This window comes from Medicago sativa, chromosome 5, assembly GCF_051527215.1.
Source record: "Medicago sativa cultivar Bolivia chromosome 5, Bolivia_mono, whole genome shotgun sequence".
NCBI classification, from domain to species: Eukaryota; Viridiplantae; Streptophyta; class Magnoliopsida; order Fabales; family Fabaceae; genus Medicago; species Medicago sativa.
In genome coordinates this window covers 27,593,634-27,615,267 of record NC_140753.1, presented here as the reverse complement: position 1 = coordinate 27,615,267, position 21,634 = coordinate 27,593,634, and the positions used below count along the sequence as shown (strand labels likewise).

The following is a 21,634-nucleotide window of genomic DNA, read 5'->3' as shown; positions in this document are numbered from 1 at the left end:
CCCTAACCAAAATATATATTTTTGACAAAACCCTAACCAAAATATATAAAAAGAAACCCAGAGCTACGTTTCGCAGAGATCATCGTTCCCCAGCTTCGTCTCTTACAGTAATTTCTCTAAAACAATAATATTGTTCTTGTTATCAATCTTTGTTACAATCCTTCAATTTGAGGGTTTTTTGGAATCTGAGTAAGAAGAAAGTTGCGTTCGAGTTTTTGTTAGAAAGAGAAGATGAATTTTCGAGTTGTAAGTGATCCAAAATATTTTGACAAGAATTGGAACATTCTACAACATGCAATTCGTGAGTTATTCAAATGCAACGATAACGCTAGGCATCTTAGTTTTGCAGAGCTTCACAGGTTCTTTCTCATGATTCCCATTGTTGCTTCATTGAAAACTGTGTTCGTTTGATCACAATGTGCTTGTCTTTTAAGATATGTACTTGTAGTAGTTGTCGTTGGAATTTTGTTTAGGGTTTTTGAAATGATGGAATTGGTGCCTTATAAAGTTTTTTTTTCCAGAAATATTTGGAATATCCTATGGAAATCTATGAAGCACATGCACGAAAACCGGACACACCGACGCTAACGCGTTGACACTAGTAACGATTTGAGAAATTAGATTAATTTAATATAATTACATGAGTCGGTGTCGTGTCAATGTCGGACACTAACACATGTCTAACACCAAACACACTGTGAGTTCTACATATATGAAAATTGATGATGATATATGTCTGTAGTATTCGAACATTATGATGTTTAATTTTTGGCCAAATACCACTTTTGGTCCTTTTAGTTTCACAAAATTCCCAAGTTAGTCATTTAAGTTTCAAAAGTTTCAATTAGATCCTTTTAGTTTGACAGAATTCCCAAGTTAGTCCTTTAAGTTTCAAAAGTTTCAAATAGATCATTTTAGTTGATAAACTATTTCACCGTCACCGTTTCAAAAGTTTCAAATAGGTCATTTTAGTTTGAAACTTTTGAAACTTAAAGGACTAACTTGGGAATTCTGTCAAACTAAAAGGACCTATTCGAAACTTTTGAAACTTAAAGGACTAACTTTGAAATTTTGTCAAACTAAAAAGATCTAATTGAAACTTTCGAAACTTAAAGGATTAACTTGAGAATTCTGTCAAACTAAAAGGACCAAAAATGATATTTGGCCTTAATTTTTTTTATCATAACTGTGCTTGTCTTTTAAGATATGCAGTTGTAGTAGGGGTTTTTTGAAATGATCAAATTGGTGCCTAATAAAGCAACTTTCCGCAAGTATTTGGAAGAAAATAGGAAAGTTGATGATGATATAAACATGATAAGGATACGTTGACATTGCTAAGTTGTCAATGTCAAAATACATAGGTCACCGATATATACATACACGCGCGCACACATACACACACACACAATTTTCTTGTAGCGCGCGAATGCACAGGCGTGCACACACGTGTGTGCAAGGTGTGTCGAAGCAAATAAAACAAAAGTTTTTAGGATACTTTTCTGAATAATCCGATATGTGTCATGTGGGTGTTATGGGACATGCCTAATCATGGGAGTGTTTGTGCTTCATAGAGGATATATATGTCAATAGTTTTCAGGTCATTTGGTAAGTTCTTCCAAATTTGCAATTACTCATAAGCTGCTTTCATATTATGCAGAGTTTACCCTAATTTTCTCTTTGATTAAAGAAGTAAATTAAATATAAGGTCTTATATGATAAACACTGGTTGAATAATTGTTTCATTAAGATAGTTTATCTAAAAGCTCCCTTTTCTCTTTTCCTTTTAAGGATTGTTTGAATTACATATTTATGTTCATTGACTGGTGTACATGTTTATCTGGCTGCTTTATCAATTAGGAAGATAGAGATTTATTCAACAGAATTCCATCAATCTATCAAGCTTCAGCTTTTTATGCAATGAAATTGAATGAGTTTGTTCAAGTCACTCATGTTGAACAAGTTGCAAATTCTGCCATGGTTTTGCTAATAAAATTAATTAGGAAAGTGTAGTCATGTGATAAGAAAAATGTGTAGCTGCTAATAGGGGAAATAAAATAATTGTGTAAGACACGATTTTTGACATTTCTTTGCATGAAGTTTGAGTTAAAATATTATTGTTTCTAATATTTTATTGTCTTTATTTTGTGGATTCAGACATGCTTATTATATGGTTCTTTACAATTTTGGTGAGAAGCTATACTCTGGGCTGGTTGCCACCATGACTTCTCATCTCAAAGAGATAGCTAGATCTCTTGAAGCCACTCAAGGAAGTTCATTTCTTGAAGAATTAAACACAAAATGGAATGATCATAATAATGCATTAGAAATGATTGGAGACATTCTGATGTACATGGATAGGACTTATATCCCAAGCACTAAAAAGACACCTGTTTATGAACTTGGTCTGAACCTGTGGAGAGAAAATGTTATTTATTCAAACCAGATAAGGACTCGACTGTCGAATACGCTTTTGGAGTTTGTATTCAAGGAGCGTACTGGGGAAGATGTTAACAGAAAACTGATTAGAAATGTTACAAAGATGCTAATGGATTTAGGTCCTTCTGTTTATGAGCAAGTATTTGAGACTCCTTTTCTGCAATTTTTAGTTGAATCTTACAAGGCTAAATCCCTGAAATATATTGAGTGTTGTGACTGCGGTGATTATCTCAAGAAAGTTGAGAGGTGCCTGAATGAGGAAACGGATAGAGTTCATTACTTGGACCCTAAGACTGAAAAGAAAATTATTAATGTGATCGAGAAGGAGATGATTGAAAATCCCATGCTGAGATTAATCAATATGGAGAACTTTGGGTTAGTAAACATGCTTTGTGGTAATAAATATGAAGATTTGGAAAGAATGTATAACTTGTTCCGTCGTGTTCCTGATGGTCTCTCAAAAATACAAAAAATGATGATCTCACACATTCGAGTGTCCGTTAAAAAGCTTGTTACTGATCCAAAAAGGTTGAAGGATCCTGTTAAATTTGTGCGCAGGCTCTTGGATGATGTCACCATGGTCGCGAGGCTTGCTTCAATCCATATAAAGATTTCCTTAGTCTCAACACTTGGCCTTCATTTGCTTTGACTACAATCCTTGTGGATTCTCCACATAGATCTCTTCTTCAACTAAGGTATTTAGAAAAGTAGATTTCACTTATAGTTGAAACATGTTCCACCCTTTTTGTGCAAAAAGAGCTATCAAGGCTTCAATAGTGTCTAGATGAGAAACTACATTAAATGTCTCGTTGTAGTTAACTCCGGGTTGTTGTCAGTAGCCCTTTGCGACTAATCTAGCCTTGTGCATCTCTATTGAGCCATCATGATTAAGCTTTTTTAAATACACGTTTAATTTTAAAAATATTTTTTCCGTGTGGACAATCTACAAGCTCCTAAGTATTATTCCTCTCGATCATTTTAATCGTCCTCCATTACCTTGACCAATACTTCTTATTTTGATGCAACATCAAAGTTTTCAGGCTCAAGCATGACCATGTTACAAGTTACACACACACACACACACACACACACACACACACACACACACACACACACACAAACACACACACACATATTTATGTATGTTGTGAATACGGAAAAAAAACTCACATGAATACTTTGATATGTGGAGCAAAGTTAGCAACAACTAAAACTCAAGTGATTAAACAAGCATAAACAATATAATAAGGTAAAAGGAGAAAGAGAAGAAGAACACAACATTATATGCTTACCTAGTTTGGTCTAAATTGACCTACTTTGTGTGAGAGATCAACTCTCTGTTCCATTAATCAAAGATTTTACAAAGAGATATAAAGGGTTATAAGAAATTAGCCTTAAAAAAGTTCTATAGGAAACAAACCTTAATTTCTATCCTTTTCTCGAATCTCTTCCCCTGGCCGAGACTCATGATTTATCGAGGTGTTTCCCAACCCTAGTTTATATACCATAAGGAGTAAAACATTAGCCTTTTGATATCACTAGGACTCCCCTATTTTGTTAAACCATAGTTTGCCTCACTTTTGCTTTTTAAATATCCCTTCTTTTGATAACCTAACGATTTCCCCTTTTGCTTAAAAATAAATGAAACACTATATATATATATATATATATATATATATATATATATATATATATATATATATATATATATATATAGTATTGGCCTCCTTATTTCTTTTTAAGTCTAGGCGATGTGGGACTTCTTATATATGTATATTTTCAACTAACACAAACAACTTCCACCTTGATTGAAAATGATACATCTACTTCCATTGTCATATTCCACTTAACCTAAAAGTTGACAGTGATGCCACTTTAACCATCAACCGACTAGTTGTTTGTCCTAGAAACTACACTTTTTGTCCCACAATAGTTAACCTTTACCTCTTAAACCCTTGGAAAACTTTCCTCCCTCTTGAAGATTCAAGCACTCAACTATGTGAGTCCATGCGCCCCGCACATGGCTGCGGCCATAAATTGTTTTACTTGTTTTTCAAGCTGGATCGGTAGAAAAGTCCAGTATTCATCTTTTAAACCCTAAGTAATGATGCACTATAAATAGAGAGTCTTGCACACATTTTTATTCATTCAAAAAGCTAGAGGTATAAGGAAAGAGTCAAACATTAGAGCTTCAAGGTAGATGATTTCCCTCCTCTTCCTCCTCTTGTTATTTCTAGGTATGTTATTATATTGTTTTGTAATGATGTATGTTTCTATGTGAAGCTAAGCCCTTGACTTGTCCTGTCCTCGATCACCCGATCAGGTCGCTTTCCGAATTCATGAGCCAACCGTAGTACATTCTCCTGATCCCTATCACACACCCCCCCCCCCCCCCCCCCCCCCGTTTTGTGCCACCATGGCTGGGAGAACCGACGCGGTGGCATTAGGTTAAAGCTAGGGCTGCCGAATCTCTCTCTCTCTCTCTCTCATCATTTTTGGGAAAAATTATCAAAAAATAGTTTTTATGTACCGATATGATAAACTTCTAAAAACTCATGATTGTTTTTTCAAAATATCACCATTAATTAAAGTAGTGTAGAAAACATGGAACATTGAAACGTTACCTAATGTATTGAAGTATAATTGACTTCTAAGAGTGATTAAACATAGGTTTTTATTAGGATTGAAATTGGTTTTGAAACAAGTTAAAAATGAGACGAACTTTAAGTTTTTTTAGAAAATAAACGAACCTTGTGAAACCAAAATGCTATGATTGATTACCCTAGATGTTAATTAGGTGACATGTAGGGATGTTTTTAATGATATGTAAGGACATGGAACCCTAATTTTGTTGATGAAATTGAAAATAGACGATTTTTGGGATAATAGACGAACTTTGCCAAAATCGGGTTTTATGATTTCACAACTTGTAAATGGATTGTATTCACGATAATATGACGAAATGGAAACGAATCAATGTTGGATTGGTGTTTTCGATGTGGGTGATTATGATTGGTGAATTGTTATCTATTTGTGAATGGTGTGAAACGATGTGTGTTCCCTTGTGGTGATGAATCTTGATGATGAATTTGGTGATGACTCTTTGTTGATTATGACTTGTTGAATTGTGTGGATGTAAATACTTGATAATGAAAATGATGGTGAATTGGTGTATATATTATATGATGATGAAAATTGTATAATATATTTTAGTGATATGTTCATTGTAAAGTCTTTGCTTGAAGTCCATGCATTCCATAGTCATGTTGAGTCTTATGAAGAATGTAAATGGAGGTGTACTTTTACATTGCTTTGATGAAATAACGTATTGGAGGTGTAGTTTACGTTAGGTGTGGATTCAATGCCGTAAAATTATCTTTGGAATCCAGTTGGTACCACATGCATGTAGAAGTGTCTAGAACATTGCATGCACTTAAAAATTGGTGAAATATGTCATAAATGACTATGTGAATTTTTTGATTTTGTGTATTGGTGAGCTTTGGTGAATGTTGTAAGTATGTGAAAAGGTGAATTTGTATATGTTGTTTTGTTGTACTTGTATGCTTAATAATTAATGTTGACGTTAAAATTCATTGTTGATTGATTTAATTAAGTGGTCATTGATTATTTGAAAATGAACATGTTACTTTACTTTTATTTGATTATATATTATTTGTGGAATATTATCTAACCTCAGTGGTCGTTTGGTTGACCGCCTGCCTATTTGTATGAATGAGTAGACGGCGTGCAGGAGTGATCTTCTTATTGCTTGTGAGTTGCTTGAGGACTAGCTTTGGAACTATCTCACTTCTTTTCTTTTGAGTCTTGGTTAGGCCTCTGATTGAGGTGCCAGACTTATGTTATTTACTTATGTCTTTTGAGACTTGTTGCTAATTTATATGTTGAGATTTTAGATTTTTGTTTGGTGATGAATTATGAGACCTATGACATGGTTATGGAGAACTGTTTATGTTGTTGAGATAATTTTATATGATTGTCTTCCGTTGCGAATTTTTATGAAAACCGATTATGCATGTTTTGAGAAATGAAGGTGTATCATCTAAACTTTTTTCAAATAATTATATATTTGCATGATTTATTGCTTGAGGGACCCCTCCCGTTGAATCTCACCATCGGAGAATGCGAGAACCGACGCGGGGGCCTTAGGTTGAACCTAGGGCCTGCCACCTCCCTCTCTCTCTCTCTCTCTCTCTCTCTCTCTCTCTCTCTCTCATCATTTTTGGAAAAAATTATCAAAAACAAAAGTTTTTATGTACCGACTTGAGAAAATCGATATGATAAAATTTTAAAAACTCATGATTTGTTTTTCAAAATATCACCATTAATTAAAGTAGTGTTTCTATCAATTTTTTTTTTTAATTTTACATGCAAAACACCGTAAATATTTGCACTACACTTTTTGCAGATTTTATGTGCTTATATTTGCCGAAACAAATTTTTATATATGAACATGACAATTTTTTTTTTTGACATCATATGATAAAGTTTTGACAACTCATGACTATTTTCAACTTGTCAATATTAATTAATGTAGTGTCACCATTATGCGCGTATATTTGTGAAATCAAATTTTAGTGTATTGATATGGGAAAATCAATATAATAAAATTTTAGAAACTTATGACTATTTTTTTTAAAATATCAATATAACGTAGTGTTTCTATTAAACATATATTTTTAATTTTATATGTAAAACTCTTTAAATATTTGCGCCGCACTCGTTGAGGAATTTATGTGCTTACATCTGCGGAATACATTTTTTTTATGTACTGATATGCGAAAGTCTTTATGATAAAATTTTGAAAACTCGTGGTTATTTTCAAAATATCAACATTAGTATAGTGTTGCTATTAAATATTTTTTTTATTTTATTTTATATGTAAATTACTGAGATTACAAGACTAAAAGAGATAAAAATAAATTGTTTTTCTGTATCTATATTTATGGCATAATAAGATGAGAATAATTTTTTTTTCCTATATTTACTTCGGTGTTTATACACCATACCATTCTTATTATAAGAAGAAAAATAAAAAACATCAAAACCAATAAAATCATTAATTGTTACAACTTTTTAAATGTTTTTACAAATATACCCTCATAAAAATTTGTGAAGTATTAAATATACCCACTAGTATTAAAAATATAAACATTAAATGACGACTAAAAAAGTCTTTTACATAACAATACACCTTAAAAATTGTTACTTTTTCTTATAAATAATACTGAATTTTTTTTTTTTTGGTTTAAAGTTTGTTATATAAATGACAGGATGGAGTAATAAATAAGTGAAGGAGGCGTAACATACTAACAAAACATGTTGCCAAATCAGGCCAAACCTTGCAAATACTAGTCAGGTCTAGGTTATATTCCAACCTTAACCAAAACGTATAAAAAGAAACAAAAAGCAACCTTTCGCATTGCTCATCGTTCCCCAACTTCGTCTCTTTCAGTAAATTCTCTAAAACAATAATATTGTTCTTGTTATCAATCTTTGTTACAAGACCATCGATCTTTCGTTGCTCTTCCATTTGACAATTAACATATCAGATTTGCAAAGAATAGTCTAGGTTATTCCAACCCTAATCAATTTTAGGGTTTTTTGGAATCTGAGTTGGACGAAAACTGTGTTCGAGTTTTCGTTTGAAAGAGAAGATGAATATTCGAGTTGCAAGTGATCCGGAATATTTTGACAAGAATTGGAACATTCTACAACATGCAATTCGTGAGATATTCAAATGCTACCACAACGCTAGGCAACTTAGTTTCGCAGAGCTTCACAGGTTCTTTCTTATGATTCCCATTAAGATATGTACTTGCAGTATTTGTCGTTGGATTTTGTTTAGGGTTTTTGAAATGATCAAATTGGTGCCTAATAAAGCAAATTTTCAGACATGTTTGGAATATCTTATGGAAATCTATCAAGCACATGCACGAAAACCGAATACACCAACATTGACACTTTAACACCAGTAACAATTGTGTCAAAAAAAAAAAAAAAACACCAGTAACAATTTGAGAAAATAGATTAATTGAATGTTATTACATGTGTCGGTGTCGTGTCAATGTCAAACACTGCACATGTCAGACACCAATCACACATTCGATCAAAAGTGTGAGTTCTATATAGATAAAAATTGATGATGATATGTCTAGTTTTCAAATGTTATGTTGTTTAATTGTTGATCATATTGTGCTTCTCTTTTAAGATATGCAGTTATAGTAGGGTTTTTGAAATGATCAAATTGGTGCCTAATAAAGCAACTTTCCGCAAGTATTTGGAAGAAAATAGGAAAGTTGATGATGATATAAACATGATAAGGATACATTGACATTGCTATATAAACATGATAAGGATACATTGACATTGCTAAGTTGTTAATGTCAAAATACATAGGACTCCGATACATACATACATGCGCTTTGCACACACACGCGCGCGCACACACACACAAAATTTCCTTGTAGTGCGCAAATGCGCGCGTGCACACACACACACACACAGATGTGTGTGCAAGATGTGTCGAAGCAAATAAAACAAAAGTTTTTTTAGAATACTATTCTGAATAATCCGACATGTGTCGTGCGGGTATTATGGGACATGCCTAATCATGGGTTTGTGCTTCATAGATGATATATATGTCAATAGTTTTCAGCTCATTTGGTAAGTTCTTCCAAATAGCTTATTGTCATAACTCATAAGCTGCTTTCATATTATGCAGAGTTTACCCTAATTTCCTCTTTGATTAAAGAAGTAGATTATATATAAGGTTTTATATGATAAACACTTGCTTCATAATGGTTTCATTAAGATAATTTATCTAAAAGCTCCCTTTTCTCTTTTCCTTTTAACGATTGGTTGAATTACATATTCGAGTTAAAATGTTACAAGCTGTGACACTGATTGGACATTTAATCAGAATTTGTGGCTACTTTCACCTAGATATATTATTGTTTCTAATATTTTATTGTCTTTATTTTGTGGATTCAGATATGCTTATTATATGGTTCTTTACAATTTTGGTGAGAAGCTATACTCTGGGGTAGCTGCCACCATGACTTCTCATCTCAAAGAGATAGCTAGATCTCTTGAAGCCACTCAAGGAATTTCGTTCCTGGAAGAATTAAACACGAAATGGAATGATTATAATAAGTCATTAGCATTTCTTAGGGACATTCTGAGGTACATGGAAATGACTTATATCCCAAGCACCACAAAGACACCTGTTTATGAACTTGGTCTGAACCTGTGGAGAGAAAATGTTATTTATTCAAACCAGATAAGGACACAACTGTCGAATACGCTTTTGGAGTTTGTATTCAAGGAGCGTTCTGGAAAAGATGTTAACAGAGAACTGATTAGAAATGTTACAGAGATGCTAATGGATTTAGGTCCTTCTGTTTATGAGCAAGTATTTGAAACTCCTTTTCTGCAAGTTTTAGCTGAATCTTACAAGGCTGAATCCCAGAAATATATTGAGTGTTGTGACTGCGGGGATTATCTCAAGAAAGTTGAGAGGTGCTTGAATGAGGATACGGATAGAGTTCATTACTTGAACCCTAAGACTGAAAAGAAAATTATTAATGCAATCGAGATGGAGATGATTGAAAATCCCATGCTGAGATTAATCAATATGGAGAACTCTGGGTTACTAAACATGCTTTGTGGTAATAAATATGAAGATTTGGAAAGAATGTATAACTTGTTCCGTCGTGTTCCTGGTGGTCTCTCAACAATACAAGAAGTGATGATCTCACACATTCGAGATTCCGTTAACAAGCTTGTTGCTGATCCAAAGAGGTTGGAGGATCCTGTTCAATTTTTGCAGAGGCTCTTGGATGATAAAGATAAATACGACAAGATTATAAACTTGGCATTTAGTAATGACATGTTTTTCCGGAATGCTTTTAAATCCTTATTTGAATTTTTCACCAACTTGAAGTTGGAAAAGTCATTGAAGTTGGAAACTTTCTGAAGCTTTCTAGAAACTTCCTCTACGACTTGGAGTGTGATTTGTGAACTGTCAGAACTGTGAAATATTTGAAATAAAATAATTGCATACTCAGGTTTGTTGAGTTGGTTATATAATTTGTGCAAGCTTAGGTTTTGAACTTGAACTCAATTTTATGTGACAATGTCATTTTGTTGATTCTTTTTATGTTCATTCAATCAAATTTTTTTCTTCTTCAATTTTGTTTATTAAGTTCCTCTACATTTTGTTCTTGTTGTAATGAAGGAAGATGTAATTATCCAAAATATTATAAACCTAATGGGACCATCTTTGAAAACATTATGTAGGCTAACAATAACATTGAATTGAAGAACTCTCCCTCTGCAACAAACAACCGGCCCTAGTTTTTCCCACCTAACATCTCTCTTCTATTTTCTTCATTGAGATGGTGTTTTGCGGTCTTTGTTGACCCGAAATTATCTCTCTTCATATTTATCTCTTATCTTTTAATCTAAATAAGTGATTTTTACATAGATCTAGTTTTATGTATCATGATTTCGTCGTCTTAGTGTGGTGTTGATTTGTTTGTCGTTTTGGTGCGACGTTTTTGTGCGGTGTTCTTTTGGTTCACGTTGATAGATCAACTTTTACCAATTACACATTCAATCAACAAGAAGAAAAAATCATGAGAAATCTTGGAATACTGTGATAGATAAACCAAGGAATAATGAGTCCAATGCTAAGGGTTCATTCAGAATCTGTTACATCAACTAATTCCACCTTTGTCATGGGTCAGAAAATCCACTGGAACAACAATTCATATGCCAGCTATATAACTAATGTGATAAAAGACTCTGCTGGAAAGGAAGAGCAGCCATGGAAAGTGAACATGGAATTTGCAGCAAGGAAAGGCTGTTTCTACCCAAAGCTTCTGTAGTTGACACAACACGAATTGTAAAATCTGCGGCAGCCAAATGATACAGGACTGACACAGTATTTGATGGAGCTTTTCTGCGAGGAAGCCATGCAAGTCCTTGGCAAAAGAAATCGGAGAATCTTTCAGAAGATTGGCGGATTAAAGCCCGTAATGGTGCCCAATCTATTCTACCAAAAGATGGTGCCCAGTCTCTTTTTCATTTGTGAAGATATATGGACACCTAAGCAGTAGACATGAATCAAAAATTAAAAAAAAGTGATATTTTAAGTTCAATTTATAGTTAGCAAGATCATATACAGAATGATCAGTGTCATATTGGAGGTTGTCAAAAAGATGAGTCACTGAGAACTAGCTAGTCAAATTCATGTGCTAGAACTTTTTTTTTCAATAGTCTCAGTGTCAGACTTCAATTTCTTTTTTTCATTAACTACTGAATAACTTCTATCAAAATTTGCAAAATCCATAGGATTAACAACTTAGATAACTTCAAACAGCCTATCAATGATGGATGCTGAAGAACCAATGCATGCACTTTATTCGACACCTTCAATTATTATGGTTTTGTTAAGATCATTAATCTTTTTTTTTTTTTTTTTTGTTTCTTTTCGCAAACCATTGCAACATGGAAAATTAAACTTCTTCGAATCGTGAGATACAATTAACATTTACGAAGCAAGCTTAATTCATAAAAAACAGCAGTTTTAAATCCCTGCATTTCTGGAATAATAAAGTGCTGCTAACTTACTTTTCAGATGGCATGCTAAGCAACCTTGAAAACAAAAATGAAGGATTAAACAGTGAAAAGTAAAAACAAAGATGCATTCAAGTGATGCAACCCTTCATTGTCTTCATAATCCTTGTAACTATAATCCTAGTATGAATTACTATACAGCAATAATATCACAAACATCCACTTAACGTGTTACCTTCATCTCAAAATTAATAAAACTTTGTAAAGTACATAAGATCGACAGCAAAATCTAACTTCCATTCTGCATATTGTTCCAATTCTTCATATCATTTTGTTTAAATCTGTGGCTTAACATTGAACCTAATAAATTGTAGGCAAATCTCAGAAGAAAAACGAAACAACATTCATATCATTGAGCTATTTGTGTACAAAATCTTTTGAAGATGACACCAGATTTGTAAACCTGTATCCTCCCAACATATATATTTACAAAGCAGCGCCCAGTGAAAAATACAGATTGGACCCAGACGAAAGCCTTTTGGCTCGACATACAATAGCCTACAATGCGGGCATAACAAAACGCACAAAAATCTTGCAAGAGACCCCTTTCCAACATCACAAGAGGGTATTGTACCTTGAAACTAGAGATTTCTTTCATGTGGTTCAAGCCAAGGAAAGCCCAAGAATTCAAACACCTCCTTTTCAGTATACAACTTCATATTTGCAGTACCTTTTGTGCCCTGCAAAATCAAGCATATCAATACAACATCGTTCTAATCTATTTTGTAATTTAAAAATTTTATGAAAACATAAAATACATCATACCCGTTTCCCACCAGAACCCTGAATAGCTGGAAACAATCCTGTATCATCAAGACGGAATCCTTTAGATTCTGCTTGCTGTCTCAACCTGTATTCAAACACCCAAGAAGAGAAAAAGCAACATAACTCCCCAACTTTAGATCACAACGAAATCAATGAAATAGATATATACATGAAATTCCATCAAATCAGTAATCGTAAGTATGGTTTTGTAAGCAGCCACAATTCATTAATCCATTAACAATCCACTAAAAATTATTTAAAAAAAAATCCAATCCAATCCGTTTCAGCCACAATGAAAGTTCAGAGTAAAAGGAAGCAAGCATACCTCCTATTTAATACATCATTTCCGGTCCAAGCTACAAGTCCAAAAGCATATATGTCTCTTGGGTAAACCTGCCAAAACATTAAAATCCATCATATACATTGCTGAGTTGTGCATGACTAAGAACTATGGATGTTAAAAGTTGGCCAAACAACAAGGTACAATGTAAAACGTGAACAATTGAGAACTGCACCAACATTTTACGATAGTATTCAATGGTTCAGTGCTAAGTATTTGACAATAAGAGAAAAATGGAAAAACAATACTAAAGTATGAATGGTCACAGAAATATCATACAAAAACTACAATAAAGAAAAAATTGAGAAAAACTGAAAAACAATACTAAACTACAACTGTACAATGTTATATGTAGCGAAAACTACCAAAGAAATTGTCTAAACTCCCATCAGCCATCGTCAGACATTCTACGAAGATTTTTATTTTTTTTTAACTTAGAATAAAGAAATTTAAATACAATGTTATACGTCACCTTTAAATCAATACGATGCCGTAACTCCTGTCCAGGATAGGTGCAAAAACCAAAGTATGTATCAACACCAGAATCAGTGCCCTGTGCATACAAGGAAAGGTTACTGCAGAAAAATCCACCTGACTGACTTACATACAAGGAAAGGTTACAGCAGAAACATCCACCCTATTGACTTGGACAGAAAAATATTAGTAGATATTGAATCAGTAAAATGGATATTTAAGCTATAATCATTTTAAAACTAAAGGAAGATAGCACTATCTTAAATAGAGGATTACATTATGAGCTGCTTATAGGATAGGATGATGGTTTATGTCAGATTCTCATGGTGTATAGTACAAAATAACAGATAATAACATGCGCCTTATTTTATTAAGATTATCAATTTTCAATATTTTAAGACATTCATGTAAGTTCTAAATGCACGGACACACTTATTTTAGATGTTATCAGGAAAGTTCTAAATGCACGGACACAAAGACAATAAGAAGAAGCTAACAATACCTCTTCACTGTGATTACTGAAAATCAAATCCTCCCTCAGAAAACTCATATCCTTTAAACGCTTTACAAACTTAGCCAAAAACCCTTTGTGACTGCAAGATATTAACAAATCTACTAAGCCTCTCAATATGAGAAAATAATGTTCTACAAGTAAATGAGAAGTGCAGAATGATGATCAACGATCACATTTTCCTAACAGCAAGAGTAAAGGCATAGTCACTGCATCGTTTATACATTTTTTCCAATAATGGAGACAAAAAGAAACAAAATAAATCAAGGAAACTTCAAAATTAAAAACTTAACTAACCTATTTAACATTTCATAACACCGACAACCATTCAATCAATCAATTGGAGCAAAAACTGTATATAAAGTTAGCTTACTTTTAAAGGAATCTTTTAAGAATTGTGTGTTACCAAGGGAAATTTCGGCTGCATGGTACCAACAAAATATTACCATATTCAATATTGGTAGTTTGACCTTATAACCTTAAGAGACGGAGTTCAAATTCGCTCAAGGACGGGTGTAAAGTTGTCAGTAGTCTCACTTTAATTAATAATAATTTCTACCGTCCCCAATAGAAAAGAAGAAACAAAAAAACAAAACGACATATATATGAGTTGATTGAAAAGCATACTTTCAGTTAGAATTCGAAAACAACTACATTTAACCGCATATTTCTCGGTAAATACACAAAATAGAAAACCAAGCAGTACCTTGTTCCATCTGGATGTGTTATAATGATATCAATGTCCCCGCAGGTAGCTTTTCCACGTCTATATGATCCTCCACAAATAATCGTAACCTAAATGAATTAGTAGCAGAGTAACTCGGTTATCAATGGCATGCTTCATTTCTGGCTGAAGGAGCAATAAATAAAAAGACTTTGGTGTATATGACTAATATAAGAATTATCACAAATCTTTAAGTGAAAGCATGAACTGAAATACATGAGGAGTAGATTTTAGAATCTAGGGATCCCAAATATACGAGTAACATAATGTAAATTGCAAAAATTGAGAAGTATGATTTCAAAACAAGACAGGCGGAAGTTTGCGATTGGAGATTTCTTAATAAAGCTTGAATCATTCATCATCATTTCTATATTATTTGCGTACCAAATTATGTTGACATATTTCATACAACAAATTCTTATAAAAAATTCATGACTAGATAGAAAACTCATATCAAAACTCAGTTTTGCCAAAATTTTGTAGTGCTCACCCCAGGCAAAACATTCTCCCCAACTTTCTGCAAAATTTGTTCCATCTCTTGAACCTATCAAACCAAAAAGAGCATCAGTAATTTGGGGAAAAATAAAACGAGTAAATTTTTTTTGCAAAATAAGTGTATAAAAGGTACCACCAGACAGACCTCATGGCGTGGAATCCGATGCCTGATATCATCAAAGTATTTCAACCCTAACTTCTGTGCATTTGTAAGTGAATCATCGTTCTTAAGATCATCTAATGTTCGATGTCCTTTCTCATACAACTTCAGTGCTGTGGCTGGACCTATACCCCATACTTCTCCAAATAAGGATATTGTTTGCACCTATTGTTGAATTAAATCAGATTGAAGACAATAAGGCAGCAAGATTGTAATTAAAATGTCAAAATATACAAGGTTTAAAAAAGGCCAAGGAATTAATACCTTTTCATCAGTTTCAAAGTGTTCCAATTTTGATAACTTCCCAGTAGTAATTATCTCCTGAATCTGAACACAGTAAAAACAATTGTTTGTCTATTACCTGACCCAATAAATTGCTGAATAATTACATAGGCACAAATGTCTTATTGAGGACCAAATTCATATGTTTGTATTAACATTGGAGAGTCATTCCCTTTACAATGAATAAAATAAATTTTAGAAAACTGATAAAAGAAAAAAAGTAGATAAGAAGCATAATTGAATATTAGAACCAAACAAATATGTCACTATAGCAAACATCATTTGTTGACCTAAAACAAACTTTCTAAAAGTCCGAATCAGACAACAAGGATCATAGGATAGCTGACATTTTAGCTGAGGAAAATCTAATAGGAGAGAAGAACCATTAAGTTATAGCAAATTGTCATTCAAACAAGCATCCACAGAGTCAATAAAGAATGTTTAATCACAGAATTCACTTACATGATCCTCCATTGATTTTCCAATTGAAGGGAGGTTTTTTATCTGGTCCGCACTTTCAATTTTAAATGGCAACTTCTCAATCACTGAAATAGCCTTGTAATAGCTAAAGGATCTCCGGTCCTCACCCAATGCTTTCAAACATCATTAGCACAAAAAAACAAGAGCATTAGAATAGCCGAGGAAAAAAAACACAGCAAGGAATTATATGAGCCTTATACCTCTATATATGTTCACAAGTTTCCCGAATATCTCTATAATTTTCTTGTTTAGGTCAGGTGGGCAGTACGGCAAGGACAACTGCAGTGAGCTCGCCATGATAGATAAGTTTCAACAAGGAATAAAAATTAGAGTATGAGCTTAAAAATAAATAAAATTTCATGAATGTGTTATGTGTGTGCTTCAAAGCCATTTACATTAATTTCCCTCCATTCTATAATCTAAAATTATGTATTTTTTTTGTCAAATTTATACTATTCAGAAGAGCTAGAGGAAAGTTTCGGATGAAATATATTTAAATCAAATAATCTTCAACTGTAGGGATAAAGATCTCACTGCCTCATTTTCAGAATCAAGGTGTTGCGGTCTGCTGTCTATACAATTTAAACTCTGAACTTCACCATGACTGCTTGCCGTGTTTGTTGATGAAAGTGGTGCATTTTCTCTTCTATCTTCACTACTTTCAAGGTTTACAATTTCAGCATCCTCGGAAGATGATTTGATCTTCTTATTTTGTAACTGCTGAGGTTCACTAGAAAGGCTACCATCAATTGGTGCAGGATCCAAAGATGTGTCAAGTTCATTGATACCTTCACCTTGAGGATCCAACTTCAGTACATACAGATCCTCTGATAGTTTCTCCCCTGATTTTAAGCTGTCTTCCAGCCACTGATAAAGGAGAAGTGACTGCAAAAAGCATCATCAACCAATAAAAATGAAAACGTGTAATGTAAAAGCCCATTGGGACCCTGGACTCCCCAACACTCAACAATTCGGATTATGTGTTATTTGTACATGGCTTCCTTTTACTTTGATTTCAATCACTAAGCTTATTCATTTTCTCGGACTCTCTTTATATACAAGAGTGAAACCAAGAAATATATTTGGAACAGACTCTGAATTACAAGGTCTTTATTTTATTATAAGAGCAACCCAATACTTTTCAATAGTCAATGACGCATAAAACAAATTTTAAAATATGGGTCTTTTTTGTTGGTTGGCAAAAAGTGAGGGTTTTAGTAGGGGGTAATAGTCATTTTGGTCCTTGAATGTGTAACGAGTAGTCACAACAGTCCCACAATTAATCGAAATTTCAAAATAGTATCTGATTGTGCACTATGTTAGTCAAAATAGTCCTAGACGTTAAAACAGTCCTTCAATGTTGACACTAACTCTTTTCTTATAGGGACTGATATGGCAGTAAGCAAATACTTATAGGGACCAATATGACAGTAGATGAGTATACTGAGGGACTGACTTGACAATACTAATGGATCATTATAACGTCAAGGACTATTTTGACTAACAGAGTGCACAATCAAGAATTATTTTAGAATTTTGATACATTGAGAGACTATTGTGTTAGTTTTTTTCCTATTCCACGTGAGCTAATCTTTGAGTCAAAAATGAGTTGTGTTGGATTGCTATTCTTAGGGAAAAAAAACTTGTTGAGTTGTCCACTCCTTTTCCCACAATCTGATGCACACTCCTATAGTAACTGAATAGTGCTAAAGATCAACCCACGTTTCCGGACTTTGTGATGGGCAAGGCTCTATAAAAGGGAAACGTATTCACTCTGTTTCATGGTCACTGAACATACTCTTCTCTCTATAGAAAACTACACCATCGAGTTTGAGTGAGTTAAGGATTAGAATAGTGAAACAAATCGATTGCAGCAGCAGCAAGCTCTTTCCTCACATAGCAATGGCTGGATGTTAGTGTTCTTAATTTGCTTCCGCTTACTGGTTTAAATGTGTTTTTTATGTTGTTTAACATTAAACCGATTAGAAATAATTTACATTTGGTATCAGAGCAATTTGTAAATTGAACAACTGCGTAATTCAACAAACATGCTCATTAACCATAATTGAGAGAAAGTAAATAAATTACATGGTTTACCAATGCAAATCATGCTTAATTATATAAATCTAGTGACATAACACCTGCCTGTCTGTGGGCTAAATTTTACTCGATTATATTCAGATTATATCTCTTGATTTACCCGCAGGAGTTAAGAAAAAGGAACATTCGTAAACTTATAATCTGAATCTAATTGACTAAAACTTAGGCCCACGGGCAGGTGTTATGTCACTAGATTTACATATTTAAGCATGATTTGAATTGGTAAACCATGTAATTTATTTACTTTGTCTCAATTATGGTTAATGACATTTTGGTTGAATTATGCAGTTGTTCAATCTACAAATTGCTCTGATATTGATAGTAAATGTAAATTATTTCTAATTGATTTAAACATGTTAAACAACACAAACAACACATTTAAACCGGAAGCAAATTAAGAACACTAACCTCCAACCATTGCTATGTGAGGAAAGAGCTTGTTGCTGCTGATACAACTGATTTGTTTCACTATTCTAAACCTCAACTCACTCAAACTCGATGGTGTAGTTTTCTACAAAGGGAAGAGTAGCTTCAGTGACCATGTGTGCATCAAATTATGGGATAAGTGGGAAAAGGAGTGAACCAACTCAGCAAATTTTTTTCGCTAAGAATAGCAATATTTTTTACTCAAAAATTGGCTCACGTGGAAGAGGACAAATAGGAAAAAAAACGAACATATTGTGTACTCACTACACATTTAGGGACCAAAATGACTATTAACCCTTAGTTTTAGTAGCCTTACCCTTTGGCCTGACCCTATTTATTATCTATTAAAATTTGGGTTGGGCCTAACTCAACCTCAAAAAAACAGAATTGCTTTCGCTTATAAACACACAGTGAAATGTCGATCCTAGATAGATATAGAAGAACTCAACAAATTAGAGAAAGTTAGAAGTTAAAGAAGCGAACCCCTTTGAACCGTGACAAACGTTGGCTATCAAATTCATGCAAAAGGGTATGTGAATCAACAGCAAAAACATGAGTAACCCGTTTTGAAAATCGTTCCTCTATCACACCACCCATCTGCACCATTCTCTGCTTCCAAATCTTACAAACACACAAAATGAAAGAAATTTGAAAAAAGCTAAAAACTTTGAAGCTGAAAATGAAAGATAGAAAGTGGGTTTTGAGAAGAAAACCTGTAATCTACGTGCTTGAACTCCTTTGGAGACAAAGTAGACAACCATACCAGAAAACATTCCATTTTGCTCTGCATTTTTCTTCATCGATGCTTCTTCTAAGTGACGACATTGAAGTTTGATGTAACTATGTTCTGTTCTAAGTTCTTGTTCCTGTCACACACGTGTGGACACTACATAGAGAATAGTAAATTACTCATCAGTTTCAAAGCAATTGACTTTTTTTTTTTTAGGATAGTTCCAAAATAATTGACTTATTTAAAAAAAAAAAATATGGCAAAATTATTGATCTTTTCAATTTTGGATATTACATTAATCATCTTTTTTCAACTCTACAAACTATTAGTTAATTCCCACAAAAAAAAACTATTAGTTTTTTTTGGTGGTGGTCGGGGGTTTGAACCCGAACCTTACATATATTATGTATTGTCCATACCAACTGAGTTAAGCTCACGAGGATAAAAAAAAACTATTAGTTAATATCATTTTCATCACTTTTAAATAATTTTTTATTATGCATTTATGATAAATAACTAGTGTATTAACATGTGTAATGTAATGTAAAGATGATAAACTACTAGTATTTTTTATTCTCAAAAAATATATATTTTTATTTACTTATTAATGAAATTATTTATCCTGTGTTTTTTTTCATATTTTTTATGCCGCAAAGACAAATATGTTCCTAATGTTTTTTATGTTTATTAGTGGTAATTATATGTATCATATTTTTATTTTATGTATCAATGAAAAATATATTCTTTTATTTTTTATATTTATTAATAAAAAGAGTTTGTCTTTTTTTTATTATGTATTAATCACAAATATATGTATTTTTTTAGTTTTACCAATGAAAAATATTTCTCATGTTTTTTTTTTTTTATGTATCAATGAGTGATATGTTTAAAGTGTTTTTTATATTTATCATTGACAGTTATTTTAACCATAATTTTCTTACATCTCAAAGACAACTATTTACCCAATGTTTAATTTTATATTTATCATAACAAACATATGTTGTATTCATTATTGACAAATAATTGCCTTATTTTTTAGAGTTTAATGGTGGGTTGACGGTCAAAAATAATTTTGTACACACAATCAATCAAAACATTTAAAATTGATGTGATAATTTTAAATGTTTTGATTGATTGTGTATAAAAAGTTGTTTTAAACCATCCACCCACCATCATTAAACTCTATTTTTATATATTCATCAGTGATAAAAATTTTGTAAAAAAAAAAAAACATTGTGATACCCGTATTTTTATTTGCATAAATTGCAAATATTTGCTTCATGTGTTTTTGAAATTTATCACTGAAAAATATATGTCTAGTGTTTTCTTGATATTTATCAATGACAAATATTTGTCTCGTGTTTGTTTATGTATCAGTGATTAATAGTGAGTCCTATTATTATTAATTATTTTTAAACTCCTGTGTTTTTCCTCTCCAAATGAAAGAAATGAAGAGACTAATAAATGGAGAAGATCTTGACTCATTTCAAATACTTGTCTCATGTTTTTTCTGAATCAATAACAAATAGTATCTAGTTTGTGTTTTTTAAATTTTTTAGTGATATGTATTCGTTAACATTTCCCTTTTTTTAATGTATTAGGAACAAATATTAGACCTACATTTTTTTCTTTGTATATGACAAACATATGTCTCATGTTTTTTTACACATAACAGAAAAATATTTGTCCTATTTTATTTAATATATTTTTTTGTCCTATTTAATATATTTATTAATGATGAATATTTGTCTTGTATTTTTTTTAAAGTAGTTGTAACGAATATTTGTCTTCTGATTTTTTTTATATATTTTTAAAAGATAAACATTTATCTCTTTTTTTTACTAAATAAATATTCATCTCTTGTTTTTTTAAATGCATCAATGACAAATATTTGTCCAATAGATTTATTTATATTTATTAGTGACAAGTGTCAAATATTTGGCCCGTGTTTTTTATGTATCAATTGCTAATATTAGTCTTATGTTTTTCATATATCAGTTACTAATATTTGTCTCGCGCTTTTATATATTTATTTGTGATAAGGACGAAAG

The 21,634-nt window shown here is 32.5% G+C and overlaps 3 protein-coding genes across 3 annotated transcripts; 2 read left to right on the top strand and 1 right to left on the bottom strand.

The window, feature by feature from the left end:
* The first annotated feature begins 145 nt into the window (after positions 1-145).
* LOC146921472 (cullin-3A-like) lies at positions 146-3,290 on the top strand. Its single transcript, XM_085714878.1, has 2 exons — positions 146-359; positions 2,155-3,290. The coding sequence occupies exons 1-2, from the start codon at positions 232-234 to the stop codon at positions 3,083-3,085; spliced, it is 1,059 nt and encodes a 352-aa protein (XP_085571004.1). The 5' UTR covers positions 146-231; the 3' UTR covers positions 3,086-3,290.
* Positions 3,291-7,850: 4,560 nt separating this feature from the next.
* Positions 7,851-10,747, top strand: LOC146921471 (cullin-3A-like). Its single transcript, XM_085714877.1, has 2 exons — positions 7,851-8,239; positions 9,448-10,747. The coding sequence occupies exons 1-2, from the start codon at positions 8,112-8,114 to the stop codon at positions 10,430-10,432; spliced, it is 1,113 nt and encodes a 370-aa protein (XP_085571003.1). The 5' UTR covers positions 7,851-8,111; the 3' UTR covers positions 10,433-10,747.
* Positions 10,748-12,318: 1,571 nt separating this feature from the next.
* On the bottom strand, positions 12,319-19,666 carry POL{LAMBDA} (DNA polymerase lambda (POLL)). Its single transcript, XM_085714876.1, has 14 exons — positions 19,567-19,666; positions 19,337-19,474; positions 16,862-17,212; positions 16,528-16,606; positions 16,310-16,440; positions 15,830-15,892; positions 15,551-15,730; positions 15,401-15,454; positions 14,893-14,981; positions 14,178-14,268; positions 13,674-13,754; positions 13,187-13,254; positions 12,862-12,946; positions 12,319-12,776 (listed from the first exon to the last, which is right to left on the bottom strand). The coding sequence occupies exons 1-14, from the start codon at positions 19,651-19,653 to the stop codon at positions 12,678-12,680; spliced, it is 1,596 nt and encodes a 531-aa protein (XP_085571002.1). The 5' UTR covers positions 19,654-19,666; the 3' UTR covers positions 12,319-12,677.
* Between the last annotated feature and the right edge of the window lie 1,968 nt (positions 19,667-21,634).

Bases quoted from the DNA above. Each gene is read 5' to 3' on its own strand.
- LOC146921472 (XM_085714878.1), top strand. From the start codon at position 232: ATGAATTTTCGAGTTGTAAGTGATCCAAAATATTTTGACAAGAATTGG. The intron at 360-2,154 runs GTTCTTTCTCAT...TTGTGGATTCAG, and splicing joins AGTTTTGCAGAGCTTCACAG to ACATGCTTATTATATGGTTC.
- LOC146921471 (XM_085714877.1), top strand. From the start codon at position 8,112: ATGAATATTCGAGTTGCAAGTGATCCGGAATATTTTGACAAGAATTGG. The intron at 8,240-9,447 runs GTTCTTTCTTAT...TTGTGGATTCAG, and splicing joins AGTTTCGCAGAGCTTCACAG to ATATGCTTATTATATGGTTC.